Consider the following 19,152-nt stretch of genomic DNA (forward strand, 5'->3'; position numbering starts at 1 on the left):
CCCCTGGGCTCTCCCTGCAGGTGATGTTTTCATCCTCGTGTTCAGCCTGGATAACCGGGAGTCGTTTGATGAGGTCAAACGCCTTCAAAAGCAGATCCTGGAGGTCAAGTCCTGCCTGAAGAACAAGACGAAGGAGGCGGCCGAGCTTCCCATGGTTATCTGCGGCAACAAGAACGACCACAGCGAGCTGTGCCGCCAGGTGCCCAGCACGGAGGCCGAGCTGCTGGTGTCTGGAGATGAGAATTGTGCCTACTTCGAGGTGTCAGCCAAGAAGAACACGAACGTGGACGAGATGTTCTACGTGCTGTTCAGCATGGCCAAGCTGCCGCACGAGATGAGCCCCGCGCTGCACCGCAAGATCTCCGTGCAGTACGGCGACGCCTTCCACCCCCGGCCCTTCTGCATCCGCCGCGTGAAGGACATGGATGCCTACGGCATGGTCTCACCCTTTGCCCGCCGGCCCAGCGTCAACAGTGACCTCAAGTACATCAAGGCCAAGGTCCTGCGAGAGGGCCAGGCCAGAGAGAGGGACAAGTGTGCCATCCAGTGAGTGGCAGGGACGCTGGAGAGGGCCTCGGGCAGTGCCTTTAGGGAGGTGGCCCTGGGTGTCCGCTGCCCACGTCCCCAGACCATTGCCACCATGTGGGACCAGCCTAGAGGCCCCAGATGCTCTGTCCACCCTCCTGCCTTCTTGTTAACTTCCCTGAGGCCTCTTGTCCTTGGCTCCCTGTGGCCCTGCCTCTATGGGAGGCCTGATCTTCGAGGACAGGAGGCCAATGGAGGAGAAGTCAGCCCTGACACAGAGGCTCAAGTTGGAAGAAAACACAGATGCCAGAGAGGCCAGGAGCCAAGTGTCACAGGCAGCTTCCTAAAGCAAATTGGGACAGAACACCAGACAGCCAGACCAAGCAGCTCCCTGTGCCCTGGTGGGACCCGCTGTGGCAGACTGGGGTGGAGGGGGCCGGGGGGGGCCTCCCGGCCTGCAGCTTCCACCTTGTAGATGAGTCACATCCACTCACCCTTCCTGCTTGGCTCCTGGCTGCCCCAGCATTGGGTCCAGTGGCCTGTGTGCTGCATCTCCAAGACTGTGACTGATCCTGCGCCAGTCTTCTGCCGAAGTCCACCCATGTGACGTGTGCTTGTCGTTTGCAAGCTGCTCCTGGTTGTGGTAGCCATCGACACAGGTTGTTGTACCCCCAGAGCCCAGTGACCCGCCTTCCCCACCTTCCCATAGCCCTGCTCCAGTTCACAGCCACAGAGAGTGGTGCTGCAAGAGGCCCCGGGTGGCTCTCCCACTCACACTTCTCAGACAGTGTAACTGAGCAGCAGTGGGGAAGGGGACATGCCCAGCTAGTTCAGAAGGGGGGAGGAAAGCTCCTTCTAGGCCTTCACGTGGGCACCATACACCCAGCTGAGTGTGCTGGGCTTTGAACCTGCTAACCAAAGTCCCCATCCCCTCCCTGTTACCAGTTCTGAATAAATACATCTAATCTCCTTAAATATACTGAAGTTTTCTGACCCTGGTGTCTCACGCCTGTCATCCTAGCTGCTCAGGAGGCTGAGATTTGAGGATCACAGCACAGCGTAGGCAGGGGAGTCCCTGAGACTCTTACCTCCAGTTGACAAGCAAAAAGCAAGAAATGGAGCTGTGGCTCAAGTTGTAGAGTGTTAGCCTTGACAAAACAAAGCTAAGCAGGTCCTGAGTCTCCGCCCCACTACCAGCATCAAAAAGAAAAAGCTGTTAGGTCACAGGAAACCATAGTAGTGTAGAGAGTTTTGTCAAGACCCAGAGAGGGTCAGTCACTCTCCCTGGGTCACACTGCAAGTCGGGAAGCAGCAGAAGCAGGGCCTGCCCTGGATCTTCAGAGTGCAGCTCAGCCCCTGGGATCCAAGGTGCCCACTTCACCCTCTCCCGTGAGTGTGCTAGTGCAGAGTCTCTGTGTACGTACATCTTCACGTCTGCTCACGCAAGCACATATATGCACCCTGGCCCCAGCTCTGCACCCTAACCTGCCCCACCTGTGTGTGCGCCTCCAGCAGCTCCAGCCACCCCGCTGCTTGCCCTGTCCACCTGCCTCCCCACCCAACCCCGCAGGCAGACCAGGGACTGCCCACTGCCGGCTTGCAGCCTGGCCCCTGTCACATCCCCACTGCCCAGAACTCTGTACACTTGCGATTAAAGTGGGTTTGTTATGAAGCTGTGTGCCGTGTTGTTTTCTAGGCCAGCGCCCTGCCTCCACACCCCTGTAGGCTCCCTCACCTGTGTGGAGCACACAGTCTTCAAGTGTCAATCAGTGAGAGGGGATGAGACTCCTTGAAGGAGTCCCCAGTCCCTGGCCCCCAGTCCTGGCCCTGAGCTATTTGTGTCTTTCTGGAAGTGTGATGAGGTCATGGAGACACGACAGTTGGCTCCACCGGGCTCCCTGCGTCTGCGTTCTTGGCTCCTGTAGGGCTGGGATTTTGTCTCCAGGAGACATTTGGACTTGGGAGGCAGGTGCTGGTGCTCATGTCTGTAATCCTAGCCACTCAGGAGGCTGAGAGCTGAGGATCCTGGTTCGAAGTCTAATCTGAGAGGTTTGTCTCTGATTAACCAGCACACATGGAGGTATGCCTTCAGTGGTAGATGCCAGCCTTGAAAGAAAAAAATCCAAGCACTTGTTCGAGGCCCTGAGTTCAAACCCCAATACTGGCACACATGTGTGCCACACACACACACACATGTGCGCACGCGCACACACGCACGCATTACTGGTTGGGGCCTGGGTGTGGTGGCACATATCTATCAAGTTAAAGACCAGGTCTGGGTTGTGTAACAAGACCCTGCCTCATAAACAAGCAAAAACAACCCCAAGAAACAACTGTTAAGGAAACTGAGCACTGTGGCATAACCGAGAGTACCCAACTACTCCAGAGGCTGAAGCCCAAGGGTTCAAGACCAGCCTGGGAAATACAATGAGACTGTCTCTAAGTAACCCAATAAGAAAGGAGCAGTTAGGGATTGCTGCTGTGACTGGGTGGGTGGCAGTGGGGCAGGGTTCTGCCATCCTCCACCATGAGCCATCTGCAGGGATACACTAGATGAGGCTATCTTGTGCCATACTGCCATTCCAGCCGCTATTGGAAGGATCAAGAGGTAGATGGTAGTCACACCTGTCCCCTTGTCCTGTCAACCCCACCCACCCCACTCACCTCTTCCCCCATGGGGTGGACACGGGTCAGCAGGACAGACACCCACAGGACAGGCCCTCACAGCCCTGGCCTCTGGAAGAAGGAATTCATTCTCCGGTTGTGGAATTCTGCCCCAGCTCCCCTCCCCTGCCCTACAATCCTACCCCAGAACGGGGCTACAGGGGGACGGGGTAAAGGATCGACACCCCCAGTGAGTGCCCCCCACCCTGAGGACGAGGGGACCAAGGAGAGGCAGGAGAATCGGCCTCGGTGAATGTTAGACCACACAGCCCGACTCCTCACCCTGGGAACTGGACTCCAGTCCAGCCCTGAGAGCTCTCTGAGCTCTCTGTTCTGCCTTCCCGAACCTGTCAGTTACTCAAGAGAAAAACTTCAGCCTGCATCATGCTTGGTGGGGGCTGGGAGAGGCCTACCTCCAGCTCACAGTGAAGGCTGCCAGAAGCGGAGAAGGGAAAGGGAGCAGACCTTTGCTAAGAAGAGTGGCTCAGACAGGTAGAGGCCTTTGCCTGAGGTTGCACAGCAAATCAGCACGACAGGTCTACTGTGGGCCTCTGAAGTATGCTTGGGCTCCAGGGCTTTCAGAACTGACTGAGCCAGCTGAGGGGCTGCTGTCTGGTGGGAGGGGTCGGCAGAGGGGTAGAGATGTCACGGCTGTGCATTTGATCAGGCAGAACCAGGCTCCTCTGTCTCTAGGAGCTTGTCTTGGCTGGAGAGGTAGTGGGATAGAGTAGAAGAGATGCACCCCTGTTTTTCAGAGGTACCATCTCTGGCCTCCTCCAGAGCACCCAGGCGGGGGGGGGGTTCCCATGTGTGTGACATGGGGTCCCATGTGTACTCTTGACACCCTGGCCAAGGAAGTGGAGGAGAGGCAAGATTTCCTCTTCTCCTCCAGAACAGCCTTGACAGAGTAAAGCTAAGCCAGATCACAAGGCCCTGAGTTCAAGCCCCAATGTCAGTGTGCAATGTGCACAACACCCCCACCCCCTCACACACACACCGAATACTGCCGTTCACTGGAGGCTATGAGGATTACGTGAATTGATGCTTTCAAAATGGGAACCTGTACCTCCTTAGCCACTCAGGAAGCTGAGATCTGAGGATCAAGGTTCAAAGCCAGCTTGTGCAGGAGAGTCTGTGAGGTGTGTGTGTGTGTGTGTGTGTGTGTGTGTGTGTTTGTGTGTGTGTGTGTGTATGTTAGGTCTAAGACCAGGACTCAGACTCAGCACTTGATATTTTCTGCTCATTGTCCAGCACTCTACCCACTGAGCCATACCTCCAACCTTGAGTCTTGTGAGACTCTTATCTCCTCCAATTGACCACCAAAACTAGAAGTGTAGCTGTGGTAGAGTTCCAGCCTTGAGAATAAAAGCTTAAGGTCAGTGCCCCAAGCCCTGGGATGGGGTGTGTGCACACACTGACACAGACACACACAACACACACAGCTAAGAATGCTGCCTAGTGTGGAAGGAGAGCCTGGAGGGGAGACTGCACAGGCCTCCTGGGTTGGGCAGGGCTCCGGGGGTACTGGCTGGCCCCTTCCTGGGCTCTGGCAACACCTATCTTTCCAGGCAGCCTGTTACCGTGTCTCCACTGCTTCCTCCCTGAAGGGTTTGGCTTCCATGGAGGGACACAGTGACTCCCATCCAGACCCAGAGGAAGTTGAGCCAGGCAAGCAGGAGCTTTGGGGAGGTCTCTGCCCTTTCCCCAGGGCCACTGGCTTCCCAGTGTGGTGCCTGCTGGGGACAGGAGGCCGGTCCCCAAGGGAGAACAGATTGAGCTTTCTAATGTTTTCGTAAGAAATGAAATCTGAAGTTAAAGGAAAAAAAAAAAGCCTGAATCTGATTTGTCCAAAACAAGGCGGGAAGTGTTGTGGAAGTGACAAGGACCATGGATGGAAGAGGGCAGACCATATTTAATATACATTCCACAGACAGCACGCGCGCTCTCTCTCCCTCCCCACCCCCTCTTCTTTCTCGCTCCGTGTCCAGGGCAGGCAGGGTGCTGGGCTAGGCAGGATGAATAAAGCTCCCACGGAATCTGGAGCAGGAGGTGAGGACACACAGATCCAGAAATTCAGGGAGGAAAGGGGAGGTGATTCTCCCCACTGCCTCTTAAGAAAACTTGCAGAATTTTAGCCGGAAATTCTGCCTAGTGGTAGAGAATCATTATTCTGCTTAATATAAGTGTAATTATACTTCAAATAAAAGATCTTAGTTACTCATGGGGCATATTGTCATTTTCAAAATAGACGAGCCATTAAAATGCTAGTATTCATAGCTTTCATATGTTTATAGGCTTAGTTCTTTCCAACTGTCCCATTTTTTTTTCCTTCTGATACTTAAAATTACCAAAGGCACTTGGTATTCACCAGAAGTAAGGATGAAATCCTTAAGAATCTCACACTGGGAAATGTTCTCTCCAGCATAAACCTGCTGTGAAAAGGAGCAAAGTGGCCGGGTGTTGGGAGCCAGAGTGGAATCAAACTGTACCTCGACTTGCATCAGACGATGGCTATATTGTCTTATTGCTTTCTGGCCCTATTCTATGTAAATGACCTGAGAATTACCATATGAATGTAACACCTGGAGGTTGCCTGGGAGAAGAGGAGGGAAGAAGGGGGGGGGGGGAAATAAACGCGGCAGTCTAGTCAGTCTTTGCCTGGACGGCGGACATCCCGGACCTAGTGTGTCTGTCTCTCTTCTTTTTCTTCCTAGTCCTTGTCCCCTATTTCAGGAACCCCAATCTGCGAACCCTGGTTTGCTGCCGGTTGGCCCCGGCATCTGGCGCCTGAACAGGGACCAAATGAGCCTTATCTAGAATTTTTGTCTCGATTAATGGAGACTGCAGACCGCCTAGTACAAGATGAGAATGCAAGGGAGATTATAGTTAGACACATAGCCTATGAAAATGCCAACGCCGCCTGTCAGGCAGCTATCAGACCCCATAGGAATAAGGGAGGAATCACGGACTTTATTTCACTGTGTGCTGATATTGGACCCTCCCATGTACAAGGCCTTACTTTAGCCGCCGCTCCTCAAGGAAAGACTGTTACTGAGTCTCTAAAATATAGAGGTCAGCGGCATTCTCGGGCTGCTAGACCCCCAGGGCGTTGCTTCTCTTGTGGACAAATAGGACATTGGATGACGCAATGCCCACGCCAGGCCAGGCAAAAGAGAGAAAAATCACCTGGCACATGTCCACGCTGTGGTAAAGGGAAGCACTGGGCTAAAGATTGCAGGTCAAGAACAGATCGCAATGGCCGCCCGCTTTCGGGAAACTGGAGGAGGGGCCAGCCCCTGGCCCCGCAAAACCATGGGGCAGTCCCTCCCTCTTCTCGGCCACAAGTGCATCTTCTAACAACCCCCCAAGATCAGTCTCCGGCCTCCTCCGTGCCACCCCAGGAAGTGCAGGATTGGACCTCTGTTCCTCCACCTGCTCAGTATTGACCCCAGAGATGGGGACACAAGCTCTCCCCACGGGGGTCTTCGGCCCCCTTCCCCCGGGAGTGGCTGGATTGCTGTTAGGGCGAAGTAGCTCAGCCCTTAAAGGGATACAGATTACACCTGGCAAAATTGACCAGGATTTTACTGGAGAAATCAAAGTTATGGCCTCTGCCCCGAAACACGTGGTATCGATCCCAGCCGGTCAAAAATTAGCACAATTAATACTTGTGCCTTTACCTCCCGGGGAGACTGCTAATTCCCCATGTGGACAGAGAGGATTTAGATCTTCTGATATCTATTGGGTACAAAGCATAAAACAAGAGAGGCCTGAGATGACTATATTTATACAAGAAAAGCCCTTTAAAGGAATATTAGACACTGGAGCAGATGTGTCTGTGATATCTAAAAAACATTGGCCAGCCCAATGGCCCCTGACAACCTCTATGACTTCCCTACAGGGGGTTGGGCAAGCAACTGACCCACAGCAGAGCAGTGCGATCCTTGTTTGGAGAGATGAGGAAGGGCACTCTGGTCATTTTCAGCCATTTGTCTTGGATCATCTGCCAATTAATTTATGGGGTCGTGATATCATGGAAAAAATGGGAGTGTATATGTTTAGTCCTAGTGCTGCGGTCACTAAGCAGTTACTTGATCAAGGCCTCCTCCCCTTTAGGGGACTAGGCCGAGCAGCACAGGGGGAGCTAGAGCCACTCCAACCCCAGTCTCACCCTACGAGACAAGGATTGGGGTATCCCTTGACGGGAGCTGTCGTTTGCCCTCCCCCACATGCTGATCCCATAAATTGGCTCTCTGAACGACCGGTATGGGTTGAACAGTGGCCTCTTTCACTAGAAAAGATCATTGCAGTACAGCAGCTAGTACAGGAGCAGCTGGACTTGGGGCATGTGGCCCCTTCTAACTCTCCATGGAATTCTCCAATTTTTGTTATAAAGAAAAAGTCAGGTAAATGGAGGCTGTTACAGGATTTGAGAAAAATAAATGCCACAATGGAACTGATGGGGGCCCTACAGCCTGGCTTGCCTTCACCCATGGCAATCCCAAAGGATACTTATAAGATTATTATAGATTTGAAGGATTGTTTCTATACTATACCCCTGGCGCCTCAAGACTGTAAGCGCTTTGCCTTCAGTGTCCCCTCTGTTAATTTTAAAGAACCCATGAAGCGATATCACTGGCTTGTGCTCCCACAGGGCATGGCAAATAGCCCAACTTTATGTCAAAGTTTTGTGGCTAGAGCCATTTCTTCCACTCGTGAAAAATTTTCTTCTGTTTATATTGTTCATTATATGGATGACATCTTGTTGGCTTGTTCTGACCCTATCGTCGTACGACAAGCCTTTGGACAACTAAAGCAGGATCTGAGCCTCTTTGGCCTTGTAATAGCAGCTGAAAAGGTTCAGGAACACCCGCCTTTTACATATCTAGGCCATATATTAGGCCCACACTATTTTAAAAGCCAAAAAATACAATTAAAAACTTCACACTTAAGAACTCTTCATGATTTTCAGCAATTCTTAGGAGATATAAATTGGCTTCGGCCTTATCTAAAGCTCTCCACAGGAGAGTTAAAACCCCTCTTTGATCTCTTAAAAGGAGATACCAACCCTACATCCTTGCGCGAATTAAATCCTGACGCCAGGAGGGCCATCCAAATTGTAGAAAAGGCAATTTCCCAGCAACAAATGACCTATTGTGACTATTCTAAACCCTGGGGAGTTTACATTTTAGCTACTTCTCACTCCCCAACTGCTGTATTGTGGCAGGATGGCCCACTTTTATGGCTTTATCTACCATCAACACCCGGCAAAGTGCTGACCCCCTACTACGAATTGGTAGCTAATCTGATACACATGTGCCGAGTGGATTCCCGTAAATATTTAGGTCAGGAACCTCATTTTATCTGTGTCCCATATAATTTACAACAACAAGATTGGCTATTCGCCCATTGCGATCCTTGGGCCATTGCTTGGGCCAATTATACGGGAAAAATTTTGCATCACTACCCGTCTAACAAACTTCTCCAATTTGCTGCGTGTCATACGTTTCTATTTCCTTCCATAGTACAGGCCTCGCCTTTATCCTCTGCCGCTTTGGTATTTACAGATGGATCCTCAAATGGAACGGCTGCTCTGACCATTAATGGGAAAACTCAATCTTGGGTTACAGGTTTTTCCTCCGCCCAAGAGGTGGAGTTAGAGGCTGTTTTACAGGCACTCGTCCTGTTACAAGACGAGCCCTTTAACTTATACTCAGACAGTCAATATGTAATCCGTGCTCTTCAAGTCATAGAAACTGTTCCCTTTATTGGAACTACTAACTCCAATATTCAGACCCAATTTCGCCAAATACAAACTTTGCTTTGTTCTCGCAACCACCCCTGTTTTTTTGGCTTTGTTCGAGCTCACACTAATCTTCCTGGCCCTTTAAGTGAAGGCAATGCGGTCACTGACTCCGCCACCAGAGTTTACTTAACTCAGGTTGAACTTGCTAAGCAGTCACATGCCATCCACCATCAAAACAGTCGAGCCTTGCGCCGACAGTTCAAATTATCTAGGGAAGCAGCGAGGCAAATAGTCAAGACTTGCCCCAACTGTGTCCCTTTTTCACCAGCCCCCCATTTAGGTATAAACCCACGAGGACTGCTTTCTAATCACATTTGGCAGATGGATGTCACGCATGTTCCATCATTTGGCCGATTAAAATATGTTCATGTTACTGTAGATACTTATTCTAATTTTATCTTGGCCACCCCCCTTGCTGGGGAAGCCACTAAACATTGTATCTCTCACTGCATTCGATGCTTTGCTGTGATGGGGATTCCCTCGCAAATAAAAACAGATAATGGCCCTGGCTATGCAAGCCGAGCATTTCAATCCTTCTGCCGTTCCTATAATATCACTCATATTACAGGCATTCCTTACAATCCTCAAGGCCAAGGCATCGTGGAGAGAGCTAATGGATTATTAAAACATCAAATTGCTAAAATACAGAAAGGGGAGTCGTATCCCGCTACCCCTGTGAATATACTTAATCATGCTTTATTTGTTTTAAATTTTTTGAATTTGGATTCAAATAATTTATCTGCTGCTCAGCGATTCTGGGAAAAAAGAGAGCAGCGTGCTTTTGCCTTAGTAAAGTGGAAGGATCCCCTAACTGGTGCTTGGCATGGACCCGATCCTGTTCTAACCTGGGGTCGAGGGCATGTATGTGTTTTTTCACAAGGAGAAAATGACGCCCGCTGGCTGCCTGAACGCTGCGTTCGGATCGTGGAGAGTGACAGTGGCCATCCAAGCAGCGACTCACTGGGCCTACACCCCCAACCCTCCAGTGGTGCATCCTGCGACGTGGAAAGGACCTGAGTTATTTGTGCATGTCTATTGGGACTGCTACTGATCCACTTGTTCCACACATTCGTATGAGCTGTGTTTCTCCTCCTTTTACTATTATGTAGGGACCTTTTAACATATTCATTGACTCTACACAATTTAATATGTGACATTATTTTGTCTTTACCATCCCTCTTCTTAATAACCTTTTTTATAAAAGATGCCCAGGTGAAAAGCAAAGGCCTCCAGAGGTAAGTAGAAGTCGGCCGACCCCCTGTATGTCTGTGTTTTGTTTTATTTTTTTTATTCTATTTTATTAAAAAAAAAAAAAAAAAAAAAAAAAAAAAAGGGGTGCACTGTGGGCCTAAAATAGAGGCCTGGGTGGTCAAGGGACGCCTTGACCCCCCTTCCCCTTCTGAGTTTCTTGTCAATATCAAGGCATACCTGAGAGTCCCACCAGCAAGACATGTCTAAATCTAAAAATAACTGTTTGGTGAAAACATTCATTTGAGCTCATGTTTTTTGTGTTAAGTGTATCTGATTGAGTCCAATTTTCTTGTTATATGTCAATGTCTGATTATTTAAAAGTCTCCGTTTGTCTTGTTCGTGTTACATATTTTTCCTTGTCCAGTTTTGTCTTTAAAATTGGTACCATTTCTAAGTATGGATCCTTATGGTTTTTCTGTGCGTACTCAAGCACACATCCTTGTTATTTATTTGAACATTTCTGGGCCTGGTATGGCCCCTCCCAATCCGCTGCAGCTGAGGTGAGCAGAGGCCAGACAAAGCAGCTGCAGGCTTCGTTCAGTTTCCTTTTTCCTACAACCTGCTGAAGTGACAGTCTAGAGACACTTGGTGACAGGACACAGACTTGTCTTAGTTCTCCTAGGTTTAAGACTCCCACCCAACTTTCATCTGCAAAAAGTAATATGTCTGATATCAGAAACAAACTCTGGAAGAATAAATTTCAGCTAAGTTGCCTTGTTAGAAAGCTTTGTTTAAAAACAAAAACAACAACAACAACAACAAAAAACCTGGTTGTCACCTCCAAGAATAAGCTTTGCAAAAACAACAACAACAAAAACAACAAAAAACAACAACAACAAAAAAACCCTCATGGTACTAAAATTTCCGGAAAATGAACGGCCGATATTAATTTTGCGCGCTTTAAGATCTTTGAGTATGAATGTGTGTACGAATGGGTGTGAGTGAACATGTTCAAGGTTAAATTGTCAGCATGCTGTATAAAACAATGGTTGAGCTCATTTGAATCACAAAAGCAATTGGGTAAATCTAAGTCTAAACTTCAAGAAAATTAGTAGGTTTGAATGTCTCCTATGTCTCAAAGGATTATTGCATTGTCTTAAAGAAAAACTGGTAAATATTTTTCTAGATCCTGAAATCTGCATTTTATTGCAAGGCATACAACTGTTTACATTGTAAACATTGTATCCTGTTTAGCACAGAGATGTTAGGGAATTTGGAATTTATTACTTTAAGTTAAAGTTTGGAAACATGTATTAGAGATTTAAATGTGAAATTGTTCATTAACGTCAGAAATTTTGCCTGTCTGTCTTTTCTTGCAAATCTGATGGTAAAATGTGGATAATGTGATTAGTATTTTAAAGGAATGTTTAAAGGTTTATCTCTATGCTATTGGGTGAAAAAAAAAAAAAAAAAAAAAAAAAAAAAAAAAAAAAGAGGAAACTAAGTCCAGACCTAGACTTTTGGTGCACTGATGTCTATAGTTCTTGCATTAGGGAAAAACTGTTATTTGAGTTTAAATTGTTGTTGGAGTTTAAGACAGTAATCTAAACTGCAAAAAAAAAAAAAAAAAAAAAAAAGCCCTTTTCTAAAAGGCAAGAGGAGTGACTTGAGCCCTAGGGGGCCTGAAGGCAGAAGGAGTTCTTTGTGCCCTTAAAGGTTTTTCAATTGCAAATAAAGGCTAAGGTGTTGATTGTTTAAGCCAGTATCAGCAAAAGTTTTAAGAACATTGGAAATGGGTTTCTAAACAATATTTGAAAGTGAAATTGTCTTAAATGTTTAAAGAAAGAGAAAAAAGGAAAATCAGGACTACCAAAGTAATTGCTTAATTGCTATTTCAGCTTACTCTTGTAAGTTACTTTATAGCAATCTCCAGAAGGCCCATGGAGAAGGACAGCAGATCCTCATTCAGATGTAAGTTTGGCCCTCACCAAGTTCCAGGTAAGATCATGCTTAGAGACTATTTCTGTATTGACCACCTTGTTGCTTCTAATTGGAGTAAAGTGGCCTTTTGTAGACTCATTGATCTGAAAGCCACAGTTTTGAGCCTGCCCGGGCAAAGCAAAGTCCCTGTGAGACTGTGGTGTCTAATCTGCCAGCAGGATGCTGGGACAGAGTTGCTTTGGAGCTCGAAGTGGCAGAGTGATAGCTCTGAGCTGAAAAGCTGGGGGGAAGCACTCAAGCACCAAGCTCGGGACTCACAGTGGCAGGGCGCTAGCCTTGAGCTGGAGAGCTGAGAGACAGCGCCCAGACCCTGAGTTCAAATCCAGCAACCAACAAAGTGAATTGCCAATGGGATGTTTATCCCTGTGTGGAGAGACACTACCGGGACAGGAAAGCCTCTGCTTGGATGGCAGAGTTGGTGTCAGATCTTAGAGTCACTTGTGCTTGGCCATTCAAATTAATCAGAGCCGGGAGGTCATAGAATAGTTTGTAAGCATGCCTTACTAATGCCCGTGCCTTTCATAACTGGGCAGGAACTTGTCAATCTTCTGTGATAGTGGGTAGTTTAAAGTCCTAATTGAGCGAATTTTTTTATTTTTGACACCAGCCACAAATTCAGGAAAAGTTTGTGGATCTGAAGCTTGTGTCTCTATTAATCTGTTTAGATCTGACAACTGAAGCATTGTTAAGGTTGCAGAAATTTAGTTCCCCAGACAATCAAGAAAAAGCCTTTGCAAACGGGTGCTAGGTAGGCTGCGCTGTTGTGGCCAAGGATGGTTTGTGCAGTTGTTGAATGTCAAGTATGATTTCTAGTTTGGAGTAGATTGTTGTTCCTGGTGTCTAATCCTTGCAACCCCTTGATAAAACAGGCTAGGCTTCTTAAGGTCCCTGGTCAAGCGTGGAGACGGCGCCCCTGAGTCAGCTTGAAGAAGTCACGGAAGTTGAATCTCCGCCCATCAAATCCCCGTTGGACCAAGGGACCAAAGTCATTTTTGGAAAATGTGACAGGATAAATTAGGGGTATAGAAAAGAGTAAAAATTGCACTTGTGTTTCTTTTAAAATAAAAAACGGGGGACATGTTGGGAGCCAGAGTGGAATCAAACTGTACCTCGACTTGCATCAGACGATGGCTATATTGTCTTATTGCTTTCTGGCCCTATTCTATGTAAATGACCTGAGAATTACCATATGAATGTAACACCTGGAGGTTGCCTGGGAGAAGAGGAGGGAAGAAGGGGGGGGGGGAAAATAAACGCGGCAGTCTAGTCAGTCTTTGCCTGGACGGCGGACATCCCGGACCTAGTGTGTCTGTCTCTCTTCTTTTTCTTCCTAGTCCTTGTCCCCTATTTCAGGAACCCCAATCTGCGAACCCTGGTTTGCTGCCGGTTGGCCCCGGCAGCCGGGTGTGGCGCTACATGTCTATAATTTTCGCTAATCTGCAAGTGGAGGCCAGACAGGGCAAAGTTAGTGAGATCCTATCTCAAAACCAGAAATACAGATGGGCACTGCTGGTCCATGACTGTAATCCTACTCAAGAGGCTGAGATCTACGGATCTGAGGATCCTAGTTCAAAGCTAGCTGAGGCAGGAAACTCCACGAGAGTCTTATTTCTGATTAACCATCAAAAAGCTGACATTGGGGCTGTGGCTCGAGTGGTGGAATGTGAAGCCTTAAGCAAATAGTTACACCCAGGCAGGCACTAAGTTCAAGTTCTAGTACAAAAAAAAAAAAAAAAAAGAAAAGAAGTGAAATGGAAAACAATGTAAAAAGGCAGGAAAAACAAAGGACTAGGAGCATACATCAAATGGGAAAGCTTGCTTAACATCTATGAGGCTTTAGATTTAGCGCTCAATACTGGAGGAAAAAAAAAAAGAAAACACCCTTTGAAAAGCAGCAAAGAGTAACTGAAGTATTGAGCTTCCGCCCTTCACCTGGTGACCAGAACACTTGCATAGCCTCACCCACGTGTCCTATTGCTGGTTGGCCCTCCCTGGCTCCCGCCCTCCCTGAAGCTGCCTGGGTGGTGTGTATGTGTGTGTGCATGCGTGTGCATGTGTGTGGGTGTGTGGGCACCCTGTGGGGTCCTTCAGAGCTTCAAACCTGAACCTGAGCCAAATTCCACTCTCCAATCCACTCCCGGATTCTCTTTTCCTGACTCAGAGCCAATCAATTTTCCCATGTCATCGTATTTTTTTTTCCCATTGTTTGCAAGAGCAGCTGGAATTCTTTTTCCAGAGGGAAACTATTCCGAGTGTCTGTCGGCCTCGTTCCCTGGCTCACTTCTGGCTGAGAGCTTTGGCCCCATGGTCAGAAACCACAGCCCCGTATCTCAGAGACACTCAGCTCAAAGCTCCCTGCTAAATCCTTCTGTGCAACTCTATCCTGGGCCATCCAACCCACCTCTGTGCCTAAAGGTGGCTTGTAAGTCACCTACGTGTGTGCATACCCCCATAGCACCCACAAAGAGGTACACAAGTATGCACACTTCACACAGAGATACATGTGTGTACCCATGTGCACATAGAGGCCAATATGTTGATTGCACTACAACACAATGGCACCTGTGTGCACAGATGCACACATCAATATGTGTATGCACATGTGTATATACAAAACTACATACACAGCACTGAGGCCAGGGACACATGCTCATATAGGCAGTTACATTTATCTTCACCTCTCTACGGGAGCACACACACACAGGCGTGTGCACAAGCATTTGTATGTACAATTACACACATGCTCATGTAAGAACAATACATTCATGCATGGTATACAACACGGATCTGTACACATCTCCCACCACACTTGCATAGAAATGTACATCACACACACAAATACACACACACACACCCATTTGGACACATACATGTATGGATACATTGCCAGAAGACCCAGCAGTGCACACACTACCCAGGAGGAGGAATAGAAGGAGGAGGAGGAGGGGAAGGAGGAGAAGGGGAAGGAAGAAGGAAAAGAGAAAGAGGGGAGGCAGAGGAGAAGGGGGAGGAGGAAGGAAGACACACCCTTCTCTCCCTCTCTTCTTTCAAACAACTTCTTGCCATTGGCATAAACTTGGCATCGTTTTTTATTCTTTTAGATCTTGAACAGGCAGGACTAGAACAAATGCTCAAGTTTTACAGATGGATTTTGTGGTTTCTAGCAGCAAATCTCCCAGAACAGAATGGTGTGTGAAAAAAATGTGCAGTCCTCGGGTAGGCCTTGTTTTCAGCAACCCTCCCCCTTTTCTCCCCCCTTCCTGCCCCTGCAGGGAGGTAGCCCTCCCCTGCCTTCTTCCTCTCACCTTCGCCCCCTTCTCTCTCCCCCCGAACACACTGGCTAGAAGCCATACTCCTTTTGTCTTTTCTTTTTGCTAGTCCTGGGCCTTGAGCTCAGGGCCTGAGCACTGTCCTTGGGCTATCTCAAGGCTAGAGCTCTACCACTTGAGCCACAGCACCACTTTTGGCTTTTTTCTATGTATGTGGTACTGAGGAATCGAACCCTGGTCTTTGTGCATGCTAGGCAAGCACTCTACCACTAGGCCAAACTCCCGGCCCTGGAAGCCATGCTCTTTTCTGATGGTGGTGGCTATGCCCTTGCCTACTGGGTGAACATGGTTGATGTGACCCCAGCCTCAAATCCCTCCCATGTAGACATTTTCAGGTAGAGAAACTGAGGCCCGGAGTTCAGAGGGCTTTCCTGGCTGGCAGCCCTGACAGCTACGACACAAAACTTCCTGCAGGACCCCACACATCGGCCTCTCAAAGTAGGAAGTGTGGGGGACCGTGGGATGGTGGGGAAATGCAGATTGGCTCAGGAAGGGATGGGGTGAACCCAAGAGTCTTTCTAATAAGCTCCTCGTGAATTGCACTATTACTAGAAAGTTCTAACTCTGAAGGCGAATGTAGCTATGGTTGGCTTTCCTGCAGGGGATGGATGGTGTCGTGGTCTTTCTGAGTGGCTTCCCTTCCTCTTCACCTCCAGCTATCCCAGGGCTACCTCCCCTCTTCTCAGCCGTTTGAAGCTGGGGTTGTCTGTGGGCTAGAGGTGACCTGATTCTCACAGCTCTTACTACCTGAGGGCTGGGGGCAGACCTCTTCTCTTGGAGCCTCAGTTTCCCCATCTGTAGAAAGAGGAGACTGGTGAGTCCTCAGCCCCAGCTGACTCCTAGGCCAGGGGCAGGACTCATGCCTGGCACTTGACCTGATGTCACTGCCAGCACTTCTACTCAAGTGGACTGGATGAGGCCCAGAGGTGGAGGCTTTCAAACAACTGCCCAGGTGATTGTATGGGGAGAGGGACTTGGAGAAGCAGGAGGGCTGGTGACTAGATCTGCACACAGGTGCAGAGAAACCTTAGAATGGTTGTTACACACCACACGCACACACACACACACACACACACACACACACACACACACAGTGGAAAGGGCACTGAGAACAAAGCTCAGGATAAAGACCTTGGCTTCAGGTTGAACTTTCTTTTCTTCTGATTGGCATTTGAAGTATGCCTTAATTAAAGACGCAACCCCACACACCCATCATCCCAGGGCGCCCCCGCCGTCACGCCTCCACCAGAGGCAGGAGGGCATCGCTGAGCTGCTGCGGGGAGAGTGGTGGAGGGCTGGCCCGGGAGGCTGGGAAACTTGGGCGTTCACCTGACATTATGACCAAATTGGAGCCCCCCTCATAAGTCCCTTCAGTGGCCTCACAGCAGAGCCCACATGGGAACCATAGAAAGATTTCCTTAAAGTCCTGGGGTTTCCATAGCAACATGCCCTGTCCAAGGCTGACAATGGCCCCATCACCAGGGAAGCTGGAATGGGGCAAGCTGAACTTGTGTAGTCCCTGCTCAGGGGAGCCTGCGGGTGGCTTGGGGTCTTTCAGCAAGGGACAGACAGGCCCCAGATGCACAGGAAACCCCACCTGCTGGCTCCCCACCGATAGGAAGCAAGAGGATGGTAGTGGTGCCTTCCTGTGGCTCCTGGAAATGTGGGGCGTGGGCTTATGCCCTTGGGACAAATCTCAGCTCTGCCAGCTTCTGGCTGGGTGGCAAGTTATTTGACAGTTCCGTGCCTCAATGTCCCCATCTGTGAATGAGGATAATAGCACTTTCTGGTGAGAGATTCTTCTGAGGATTAGATGAATAGAGAAAGGCAAGAAAGACCTCTTACCTCATGCCAGGCCCTGGCAGGTTGCATGGTTCTTCCTGGCACCCACACCCCTAGAGTGCCAGGTCCTTCTGCTGTCTCCAGTCCCTAAGAGGGCTCTCCCAGGCCTGAGTGTTCCCATTGGCCTGAGAAGTGGCTCTGAAACTTGACCTGGGGAAGTTTTTGTCACCTCGATATTCAGCGTACCCCTAATTTGTGCCAGGATTCTCTTTGAGGTAGGCATCAGATGTTTTTAAAAACAAAACAACCCTACAGATGGCTCCAGTGTCCCGCCAGAAGTTTGGACACCTCTGTCATTCCCTGTAAGGTGACTGGGCCTGAGTCCTGAATTGGAATGGGGGAGTGGGAGGGGTTCAGTACCAGCTCACTCAAGCCCTCCTTCTGCACCTTCCTGAGCTGTGCCAGGTGAGATGCCGGGTGAGAGGTCTACCCATGGCATCTACTGACTTTTGGGGAGACAAATATCTGTTGGTCTCTCTCTCTCTCTGTCTCTCTCTCTCTCTGTCTCTCTCTCTCTCTGTCTCTCTCTCTTTCTCTCTCTCTGTCTCTCTCTCTGTCTCTCTCTCTCTCTTTCTCTCTCTCTCTGTGTCTCTCTCTCTCTCTTTCTCTCTCTCTCTCTCTCTCGCGCGCACACACACACACACACACACACACACACACACACACACACACCTTGCTGTTAGAAGCCATGAACAGGGCTGTGCAGGGCTCTGAGCAATTGCAAGGGGCTGTGAATTCAAGCTTTGCATAAAGGCCTGCAGAAAAATTAGCAAAGTACCAGCTAGCACATGTGCAGGAAACATCCTGCACATGCCACAAATTCCTATGGCCTGATGGCACTCAGCGCCTTTGAGAAGACAAAGGGTGGGCTGAGGTGGTAACCCTAGGTTAGGGGACACGAGTGGGGCAGGCTGGTCCCTTCCCATGCCTCCATGGTGCAGGCCAGCCTGGGCCTTGTGCCTCTATTCAAAAAGAAAGAGCTATGTATAATGTTCTTTTGATGGCCATGGAGATCCAAACCCTTTCTGTGTCATTAACGTAAAGGTCACTGGACAGCGGGGTGCTGGTGGCCCATGCCTATAATCCTAGCTACTCAGGAGACTGAGTTCTGAGACTCGTGGTTTGAAGCCAGCCTGGGCAGGAAAGTCTATGACTCTGATCTCCAATAAACTACTCAGAAAAAGCCAGAAGTGACACCGTGGCTCACGTGGTAGAGCGCAAGCCTTGAGCACAAAGAGGCTGAGGAACAGCACCCAGTCCCTGAGCTCAAGCCCCAGAACCAGCCAAAATCCAAAAAGTCCACTGAAGGTAAGATGCCTTATATTTTATATGCTCATGTTCTTTAAACCACCTATAATCCATGGCATACAAGAGGTGGAGGTAGGAAGAATGCAGTCTGAACTCAGCCCAGATAAAAAGCAATAACTCTCTCTTACAAAAAAAGAAAGAAAGAAAGAAAGAAAAAGAAAAAAAGAATATGGAGGGCTTGAGGTTTGGCCTAGTGGTAGAGTGCTTTCCTAGCGTGTTTGAAGACCTGGGTTCGATTCCTTGGTACTAGAAAAAGCCAGAGGTGGTGCTGTGGCTCAAGTGGTAGAGCTCTAGCCTTGGAAAAGCCCAAGAACAGTGCTCAGGCCCTGAGTTCAAGCCCAGGACTGGCAAAAAAAAAGTGGAGGGGGGTGGGTTGGAGGTGTGAGTCCTATGGTAGAGTCCTTTCCTTGCAAACACAAGGCTCTGAATTCAAACCCGAATACCACCAAAAGTGAAAAGGAACTCAAATTTTCTATATCTTTTGCT

At 48.9% G+C, this 19,152-nt stretch overlaps 1 protein-coding gene across 2 annotated transcripts in view; it reads left to right on the forward strand.

Moving 5' to 3' along the window:
• Rasd2 (RASD family member 2) overlaps positions 1 to 2,197 on the forward strand; it is a 69,552-nt gene extending 67,355 nt beyond the window's left edge. For both annotated transcript variants that reach the window (XM_090328599.1, XM_090328600.1), the window contains exon 3: positions 21 to 2,197. In XM_090328599.1, coding sequence (XP_090184725.1) covers positions 21 to 550 — 530 coding nt within the window. In that variant the 3' untranslated portion in view covers positions 551 to 2,197. The remainder of the gene's footprint in view (positions 1 to 20) is intronic.
• The last annotated feature ends 16,955 nt before the right edge of the window (positions 2,198 to 19,152 follow it).

The sequence above is a fragment of the Megascapheus bottae genome, chromosome 2, assembly GCF_031878675.1.
Source record: "Megascapheus bottae isolate mThoBot1 chromosome 2, mThoBot2.hap1, whole genome shotgun sequence".
NCBI classification, from domain to species: Eukaryota; Metazoa; Chordata; class Mammalia; order Rodentia; family Geomyidae; genus Megascapheus; species Megascapheus bottae.